Below are 10,500 nucleotides of genomic sequence, written 5' to 3'. Positions count from 1 at the left end.
TCCATGATTGTACAAGCTAAGTGAACACACAAATATGTATGCTGGTATGCATCTCATATATTATGCATCGGTGATTGAGGCATACTTCCTCCGTCCCAACTTATTAGTCATTTTGGATTTTCGTAATACATATATTTTTCTATGCACCTAGATATAATGTATATCTAAATGCATAGCGAAACTATACATCTAAAATTTTTAAAATGATTAATAATTTAAGAAGAAGGAAGTACTATATAGTATTCTCCTATTTCACGAGGGCCAACGAGCTCATCGCGGAGCTAGCCTCGCGTGGATACGACGCTGTGCCCCGCCACACACATCGTGATCACCAGCGCCAGCCTCCTCAACCCTCAATTACCCACCGCTCGCGAACACCGCCGTCGAGGATTTCGACACCATGTGTGTGGCACGTTCCTCGTGTGCCACGAGGTGGCCAGCAGGCACATCCCGCCAAACAACGGAGGCCAGATCAGATGTTCTCCTACCGGGCCACACGGCGTACACGGTACACGGCAACCAACGGTGTCGTGGAGGTGATGATGAGGATCCTGGTGACCTGGTCAAGGAGGCGGCGGCAAGGGTGTTACTACACATAAAGCAAGTATTATAACAGGTTGTAAGCACACATCAATATCGTGATGGCGAGGCGGTCTGTTGGAAATATGTCCTGGGGGCAATTATAGAGATGATTGTATTTTATTGTATCCATGATTAACAAAGTATTCATTGAATATCCAATAAAGGTGACTTGTATTGATTAACATTATTATGTGAATTGTTTGTGAGACTCAGTTTCTAAAGTTGTCCCTAGTTGGAGTTCATGTGAGGACATACTAGACTGGCACATGTATTAGTTGATGATTATGTTTCACAAGTCATAGACATGGAGATGTCAAGACTAATAATGTGGGTGTATGACATGAGGCTGGATTGACCCAACACAAGAAACAGTGATTTCTCATTACACAATGTATACGCGGTATCCTTAGACCTGAGACTGTCGCATGTGCTTAAGATGGGAACCAACCTACTTAGGAGCCATCAAACCGAGGCAATTATTTTTTCTACCCGCCTCTGACCCAAAAAAAAGGTCGCGGTTAATCAGATTTTGTAGTAGTGACACAGACTTGAAGAATGAAACCCACTTGTTGTAATTGGGATTCTTCATCACCAGATTCGTAGAGACATGGGATTTCATGGAGACGGTGGCATATGGAGGAACCACGGTTGCCGGTGCCGAGAGGCGGAGGCTGGTGAGGGAGACACCTCACCATAGGGGAGGGTGAGCGCATTGTGAGGGTGAGGGGCTCACGGGTGATTTATTTAGGGGTTGTTTGTTTTCTGGGATTTTTTTAAGTCTCTGTCACATCAAAAGAATCTTACTATGTTGGAGTATCAAATAAAATCTGTTTATAATTTTTTTAAAGCTAAGTGCTAATTCGCGAGACGAATCTAATGGCCCTAATTAATTCATAATTTTCTATAATAATGTTACAATAACCATCCGCTAATCATGGATTAATATACTTCATTAGATTCGTCTCACAGTTTAACCCCATGATTCTGCAGTTAAATTTAAAATTAACCTTTATTTAATATTTCTAAATACTAAGATTCTTTTTGATTTGACATGGACTAAACTTTAGCCTCTGGAACCAAACAAGCCCTTAGAGGAGGAAGAACAGCGGAAAAAGGAAAGGCCAGATCAGATTGATACCGGTCGTCTGATACTATGTGGAAAGAATTAGGGAGATCACCTCACAAACTAATGAGAGGGGTGGCTGCATTATGCATATATAGCCAGAGGCTGAATACATGGTAAGTATACACAAGGAAAGAAATGATCATGGCTATACATTTCCTAATAGTCATATATACTACCATTATCGTACCTCAAAGGAAGCCCATGATGGCTTGGCACGCACCCTAGCTACTCCCATGTGTCAGTGGGTGTCCCTTAATTACTTTATACTGTATGCCTCACCAATCAGTTTCTAGTAAATGTAGATGGAACCCTATCGTTTCATATATGTGGCAATGTAACTTATATGTATTCTCCATGAATTGGATTACTTTAGAAAAAATCCACACAGGTAAAGAGTGGAAAGGCATATGGATAATAGCATAGTCTCAAACACAACCACACAGTATGAGAGATGCATGCTAGCATACATATTTTTGTATTCACTTGAACAATGACGGAGCCCTTTATTGCTTGATTCGACACAACCTAGCACACACATAACGATACAAATAAAAGAAAGCAATGCAAATTCTAATACAACAATATTTGAAAAAACCATAGGTTGGTCTCCATCTTTTTGACGGTGCAACTTCTAAGGGTTTGCGTTACCATAGCCAGTTCCACCACCTTGACCACCGCCGCTACCACCATTCTGACTTGTGCCTTTTCCTTCACCGTTGCCATTGGCATTAGCATTTGCATAACCCGGTCCATACTTGTATATTCCAGCTTCACTAGAGCCGGAGCCGGTACCACTGCCACCACCCTGGCCGCTAGACCCATAGTAACCTCCTGCTTGTCCGCCGCCGCCACCACCTCCATATGTACGTCTTAAATGCGTGTTCAGGAACAGGCACCAGCATCCACTGATCCACTGGAACAATTCTGTGAGCTGGTTTGACATTGCAGAAGCGACCTCGAAGTACTCGTAATTGACTTCGACATTGTACGTGCGTGAGTGGGCTTGTAGCATGTGGCAACCAAACCATGCACACCTCTACCGGGCTACATCTGCAGAGACTTGAAGGAGGAACCCGGTGCGTACAAAAGACTGCGAATTTTGTGATAGACGGCTAGAAAAATAGATCTGAAAATGTATATATGAAAAAAAATATACCACTACACAAAATAATGGACTAATTGTTTGTTGATGAGTACTACTGCAATATATACCACCACAGGATTGGACTTCCAAGAGCTAGTAGTACGTAGCACTCTCATGGATTTCCATATTTCAGATCTTCTTTATGATTAATTTGAACTGATCATGAAACATCAGTAACACGGCCTGATCCGGAATCATTAGCATTCATTTTTGGTATGATACTGAAATTTGGAGTAGATCTCTTCCAAGATAGAGTACATGAACTCAGTGTTGGAATGCATATGTCTATCATTTTTTTGAAGGAACAGTGGCATATCATATTAGTGAAATCCTAGAAGGAGACATTACTATAAAAATGATTCGTAGCAACATCCTGTTTTATCCAGGGGCGGGTCAAAATGTGCCCCGCTCCTACAAACGGAGCGGAGCTACTATAGCAGTAGTTGACCCGCACCCTTAAAATGCATTATTAGGGGCGGGTGATGGCGTCACCCATCCCTGAAAATAGCCACAATTTTGAGGGGCAGATGATGCCATCACCCACCCCAAGAAATGACTATATTTCTAGAGACAGTTGATGTCATGACCCGCCCCTACAAATGTTCTTATGCGAAAAATTCATAACTTTTCCATATAATCTCGGATGAAGATAAACTTTATACCAAAATTGTAGAGCTTGATGAGATCTAAACTTTTCTATTTGATAACTTTTACATTTAAGGCTTTAGTAGTCCAAAAAATTATTATAAGTTCTCTAGTTTCAAAATCTACAAGTTTTGATTTGTTTTTAAACATTAGATGTAGAATATAGTTCTATATCAAAGTTTTAGTGGTAAGATCTAAAATTTTATAGTTTATGCATTATTCATTTAAGAACGTTTACTATCGCAAGATCATTTTGCTAGTTGCCCTACATATGGCTATTACTATATAGTATCTCACAAAACTCAAATTATATTTTCAAATTTCCACAATCTTAAAATTTATATACACTAAAATATATTTGTCATATTTTTTGTATCGATAGTTCACAAAAACTATAGTGTAGAAGTTTCACTTTTTTATTTGTTCTGCTATATTTAAAGATTTAAATGAGTTTTCAAATAAAATAGAAATATTTTTCTAGAGGCGGGTGATGACATCACCTGCCTCTAAAAATAATTTGTAGGGGCGGGTCATGGCCTCACCAGCCCCTACAAATGCATTTATAGGGGCGGGCACATTACCCACCCCTACAAATCGTTTTTTAGCTCCGAGAACTAGGGATGAGTATCACACCCGCACCTACAAATACGTTTTTACCCACCCCTAAAAAAAATGCTTTTTGCAATAGCGAGCCCCAGCAGCAACCTAAGCAGATCATCAAGATTTAAGGCTTGATAACAAACTCTTCACACCAAAGGAATTCGCAAATATATAAAGAAGGGGCCATGGTCCATTGTGGCCTTATTATGTACCTCCTATCATCCGTCAATGTGAAGCAACGCCGCCACCGCTTGATTATAGCTCGATTTTACTAGTATCCTGCTCAAATGGACCTCTTGATTCATGTGTGCTAGAAATGAATCGATGACCAAGCTTTGAGACGTACGGCAATTCGGAGCCGCCTTTATTTCTATCTATTTGACGAGTTTGCTTGTTAGTTTTTTTTTTCCAACTACTCGTAGAACACCCACTCGTTACATCTGCTTCACCAAAGAGCCTTCAGCTGATCTTGTCCACCGCCGCGGCCACCATTATGACCGTCTCCAAGGCCATCACCTATTAGAACATGCAACTGCGTAATAACCTGCTGCCCAGTTGGAATCACTACTAGAAAACGGGCTAAAGGTCCTGGCCAAAGGTACCATCTGCTTTTGCACCTGGTACTGATGCGTCAGTACCGGTTACAAAAGCAACTGGTACCTTTGGCCAGTGGCGATCAAATATAAGGGGTTTGGTACCGGGTTAAAGCATTACCCAGTACCAAAACCCCGGTATAGGCACCGGTTGGTGGCACTAACCGGTGCCTAAAGGGCGGACAATGGCACCGGGTTTTGCCATGATCCGGTGCCGCCACGTGCCCACAACAAAGGCACCGGTTGGTAACTTCAACCGGTGCCTATGCCTATTGTTTGGCACCGGTTGTTGAGCACCAACCGGTGCTTTTGAGCCACGCTTATAAATACCCCAACCCCTCGCCCTCCAAGCTGTCGTGAACTCACTGTTCATGGCAGCTGAGTGAGGGGAGGAGAGACGAATTTTTGTTTTTTTTCAAAAAAAGTTAGTTATTTTTCTCCATAACTTAGCAATTGGTTTTTAGAAGCAGTTATCACTTAATTTAGTTTATACATGTGATAATTATTTTTAGTTGTAATATTTTATTGTCGTTATATGCGTTATCAATTTATTTGATATGTGAATACTATCAAATTATTGTATTTATATGTTTTATCAATTTATTTGATAAGTGAATGTATCTATTTATTATAGTTATATGCATTATCAATTATATATTTGAATTCAAATTTTGTATGGAAATATTATCAATTACATATGCAAGGGTGCTTTATTTAGTTCCCTTCAAAATTCCAAAACTTTACAAGATTTCACATTCGAGATGCATGTTGCGCCAATTCGAGACCCGCAGCTCAGCTAGGCCAGAAGGCCACATGTGTCGTTTCTTGTACAAAAATATAAAGTTCCATATAGAGGAACAAAGTTTTTACACAGTCATACAGTCAGAAGGCCATATGCATCGTTATAATTTTGTAGTTCAGTTTTATTAATAGCTTATTCAATATTAGTTATAAATTGGTAGTTCACCTGGTCAAAGAGATTGGTATTCTCGGTCCTGTTTTCCTTCATAATATGTTCCCTTTTGAACGATACTTTGCAGTCCTAAAGAAATACGTTCGTAATCGGGCTTGTCCAGAAGGAAGCATTGCGAAGGGTTACGTCACAGAGGAGGTCATTGAGTTTTGTGTTGACTATGTGGAAGAACTCTGCCCAATTGGAATTCCAGTATCACGTCATGAGGGGCGGCTGATTGGAAAGGGAACACTTGGAAGAAAATCAGTAAATGCCACAGATCATGCCACGTTGAGCAAAACACATCTCACAGTTCTGCAACAATCAGCCTTGGTGGCTCCAAACATGGAGGAGCACATGCAAATTGTGCGAAGCATATACCCTTTGAAGTCTAAGACATAGATTACAAAACATCGTAACGATACATTCGCCACCTGGTTGCAGAAGGAAGTCATGGCCAACGATCAAATTCATGAGCAGCTAGCTTGGCTGGCCAGGGGTCCGGCAAATTCAATCCTGATGTACCAAGAATATGAAATTAATGGTTACACATTTTATACAAGAGCTCAAGATAACAAGAGCACCAATCAAAATAGTGGTGTCCGTATAGATGCCACCGACTCTAGTGGCCAAACGAACTCATATTTTGGTTACATTGAAGAGATCTGGAAACTCGACTATGGGCCGTTGAAGATACCTCTATTTCGTTGTCAATGGGTTAAACTCATAGGAAAAGGTGTCGATATCGATGAGTATGGAATGACAACGGTAGACCTCAAAGAGCTTGGCTATCGAAACGAACCATTCGTCCTAGCTAAAGATGTCGCTCAAGTTTTCTATGTGCAGGACATGTCTAGCAAATCGAGAAAGGACAAATCCAGGAATAAATCAAGTTTTGTAGGTGCCGGAGATGAGCCAAAGCGCCATATTGTTTTGGTAGGAAAAAAGAAAATTGTGGGAGTCGACGATGTCACAGATGAAGAAGAATACAATAAGGCTGAAGATATGACTCCGTTCGCAGTGGAGGTTGACACAAGTATTCTTTTAGCCGAAGAGGAGGCTCCGTACGCACGTCATGATCATAATAAAGGGACGATTGTAAAGCGAACCATCGTTAATATTCCCTTAGTTGAATGATTATATCTTGTAATATTTTCTGTGAACATTATCAGATTTCTTATGCAATGAATTGATTTATTGGGCAATTAAATGATTTGTTATGCAATTATTTCATTTATTATTATTTATTATGCAATTAAAATGATTAGTTATGCACCTAAATGATTTATCATGTAGTAATTAGAATTATTGTGCATTTAAATGATTTATTATGCAATTATTTGATTTATTATGCAATTAAAATAATTAGTTATGCACCTAAATAATTTATTATGTAGTAATTAAAATTATTGTGCATTTAAATGATTTATTATGCAATTATTTGATTTATTATGATTTATTATGCAATTAAAATAATTAGTTATGCAGCTAAATGATTTGTTAGGCAATTATAAGAGAAAAAGAAAGACGAAAAGAAAAGAGAACCATTGGTACCGGTTGGAAAATCCAACCGGTACCTTAGCGACCTATTTGGGTAAAAAAAGTGGGGCATCGCGCGGGAGTCGAACTGTGGCCGCGGAGCCCAAATTACATCGTGTTACCATTGAGTACTGAAGAATTCCATTCAAATCCGGTCAAAGTAGATAGAAAAGTTAACTTCAAAAAGCCTAAGGTACCGGTTCCAGAAGTCCACCCGATACCATAGGTCATTTTCATTTCCCGCCCGTTGGGGCCTAAGGCACCGGGTGTGCCAAGAACCAGTACCTTAGGCTTGCCAAGGGTACCGGGTGGGTCAACAACTGGTACCTAAGGATTACATAGGTACCGGTTGTGTTTTTTGCCCGGTACCTTTGGCCTGGTGTATAAATCCATCTCCACTGCTTCTTCCTCCCAATTCTCCACTGCTCATCGCCTCCTCCAGTCGACCGCCGCCACGCGCCCTCGCATCGTGGTCCCGCTACTGCCGCATCGTCGTGCTGCCGCTGCCGCTTCTTCTCTGCGTTCAACCGGCAGCGTCCGCCCACGCCGGTGGCCCTCCTCCGCGCGCACTAGCCCGCGCCAACCTGGTCGTCGTGGACGTCGACTCCGACGACCTCCACGCGCCAACCTCGTCATCGTCGTCGACCTCCTCGACCTCTCCGGTGGTCGAGCCGTCCTCGATCGCCATCGCCGGCCCTCCTCGACGCCATGCGCCGACTCGCTTCCTCCATCGCGCCGTCCCTTCACCCTGCAGCACGCCAGCCACCCCACTGCGACGCCGGCGCCCTCCTACGCGCCGCGCGCCGACTCGCCTCCTCCACTGCGCCACGCCGAGCTGCTCCCCCTCCACCAGTGACCTCCCCATCGACGTAAGCAACAATGGCGCCGCCGCTGCCTCTTGCATTTTCATTTTTTATTAATTATTATATGTAATGTGTAATTTTCCTATTTTTTATTTCTATTTCTACTATGTATATAATTGAGTATAATTTAGGTAAAACAATTAGTTTTATTGTTAAGTAGATAGTTTAGTTTTATTTAGTTTAAAATTTATTTGTTTTAGTGATTACTAGATAGTTTAGTTTTATTTAGTTTAAAATTTAATTGTTTTAGTGATAACTAGATAGTATAGTTTTATTTAGTTTAAAATTTAATTGTTTAGTGATAACTAGATAGTATATAATTTATCTATCTTAGTTTCATGTATAATTAGTATAATTAGTTTGTTATGTATATGTATATACTATATAATGTATAATTAGATAGAATTTAAATAATTTTTGTATAATTAGTTTGTATTATATATGTATATATGTATATAGTATTTAGATGTGTAATTTATTACTTTTTGTTTACATGTGTAATTTAGATGTACTTGTATCGCATGTTAATTTATTTATATACATTAGTTAGAGAATTTAGTTAGAGAAGGAAATGGAGAGAATTTAGTTAGAGAGAATGTAGTCATTATTTTTTTGCCATTATTTGATATTATCTAGAATTTAGTTATTTCATATATAGAAGGAAATGAAGAGAATTTAGAGAGAATTTCTATTATTATGTGTTATGTAGTGTATAATTGTGTCATTCAAAGATTTTATTTAATCATGTATTTAATGGTTAGACGACGACGACATGTATTTCACTGTATAATGTAATGACGACGACGAGTAATGACGACGACAATGAGTAATGACGACGATGAGTAACGACGACGAGTAATAATTTTATGTACAATTCTTGATTACATGTATTGCATTTGTAATTTAGATTGATTTAAATTAATTCTCGAGCTCGAACCCGTTCGTATTCGCTCTCTAACTCAGTCACGCATTCGCCGTCCCTCGACTCTCGACCTCGACCCTCGACCCCAACTCTCAACCCCGTCCCTCGACTCTCGACCTCGACCCTCAACCCTCAACCCCGTTCCTCGACCCGGTTCCTCGACCCCGTTCCACGACACACACTCTCACTAACACACACATAGACACACACACACATACACTCACTCACACTCTAACACAATTGTATAAAGTATCAACCCTCGACGCACACACACACTCACACTAACACACACACACACTCTCTCTCTAACACACATACAAACACACCCTAACACACTCTAACACATTTATATAAATTATCGACCCTCGACCCTTGACACACACACACTCTCACACACACACTAACTCTCTCTCTCTCTTTCTCTATCCCACTAACACACAAACACACAGACACACACACCCACACACACTGACTCACACACACACTCATTAACTCTCTCTCTCTCTTTCTCTGTCCCTCTAACATACACACACACACTCTCAAACACGCATATTCGTTCAAAGAATTGAATTCTCCTTCATTTAAGGATGGACACATACTCTAACACATTTTTACGGTTTCAGTTAAGGATGGACCCCTTCGGTGATAACGAGGTCGCCAAGCAATACATGTTGGACGCAATAAACGAAGATACGAGGGCCAACACCACCCAGCCAATCGCTGAAGAAGATGCTCGGACAGCTGATTCGTTCCTGAATATGTCTGGAGATGCCGATGAAGAAGATGATGACTTTGCGCCGCCGCCCAATCAACAGTAGCATGTTCCATTACGAATCTTAAAACTATATGCATGGTGACTTCGGTAGATTAGTTTTGCGATTAACATATCTTTTCTGTAATTTAGTCGACCTCCGCATCGACTTCGTTGAGCCAGTCAAAAGGGAGACGCCGGCCAACCAAGAAAATGGAGGGAAGACAGGTTGTCACAGAAGTGGACGCAGAGGGTTGTCCAAGTGCTCCAGAGGCTGCTAGCACAAAATTTGTCAACCAATGTGGGGTTATTGTTCGGGCAAGAATTCCGATCACCACAAGACTATGGAAAACGAGCAAACCCAAAGAACAGCAACACGCCGTGCCTGCACATCAGAAGGAAATGCTATGGGCAGAACTCAAGGATATGTTCACTCTTTCTGAAGGAGTTGACCAAGAACTTGTGAAGAAATGTGCCTTGAAAAAGATGGCCCTTGCCTTTGCAACTTTCAAGAAGAAGTTGTACATCAATTACATCAAGAAGGATAAGGAGCCGTACTGGGACGATCTTCCTCAGGTTAAACCATACTAGGAGGAGTTCAAACAAAACAAACTATCAGAGGAAGCCTAAGAAAAATCCGAACAGGCCAAGGTGAATGCAGGAAATAAGAAGTACAGCCACCACCTTGGGGCTGCCGGGTACAAGAAGTCAGTTAAAAAATGGCAGAAGATGGAGCAGGACCTTATGGATAGAGTCATCAGGCCGACGACTTGGGATTGGCCG

General features: G+C 40.9%; 1 protein-coding gene across 1 annotated transcript; it reads right to left on the bottom strand.

Moving 5' to 3' along the window:
* Positions 1 to 2,339: 2,339 nt before the first annotated feature.
* Positions 2,340 to 7,869, bottom strand: LOC120647855 (putative glycine-rich cell wall structural protein 1). Its single transcript, XM_039924678.1, has 2 exons — positions 7,766 to 7,869; positions 2,340 to 2,577 (listed from the first exon to the last, which is right to left on the bottom strand). Exons 1-2 carry the CDS (start codon positions 7,867 to 7,869, stop codon positions 2,340 to 2,342), a joined length of 342 nt encoding a protein of 113 aa, XP_039780612.1.
* Between the last annotated feature and the right edge of the window lie 2,631 nt (positions 7,870 to 10,500).

Source organism: Panicum virgatum, chromosome 9K (genome assembly GCF_016808335.1).
Source record: "Panicum virgatum strain AP13 chromosome 9K, P.virgatum_v5, whole genome shotgun sequence".
Taxonomy (NCBI): Eukaryota; Viridiplantae; Streptophyta; class Magnoliopsida; order Poales; family Poaceae; genus Panicum; species Panicum virgatum.
The sequence above is the reverse complement of the archived record's forward strand: the minus strand, read 5'-3'. Positions and strand labels throughout refer to the sequence as shown.

Excerpts from the sequence above, each read along its gene's own strand:
- LOC120647855 (XM_039924678.1), bottom strand. The coding sequence starts at position 7,869 with ATGGCGATCGAGGACGGCTCGACCACCGGAGAGGTCGAGGAGGTCGAC. Across the intron at positions 2,578-7,765 it reads TCGACGTCCACGACGACCAG|ACGTACATATGGAGGTGGTG; the intron begins GTTGGCGCGGGC and ends CACGCATTTAAG.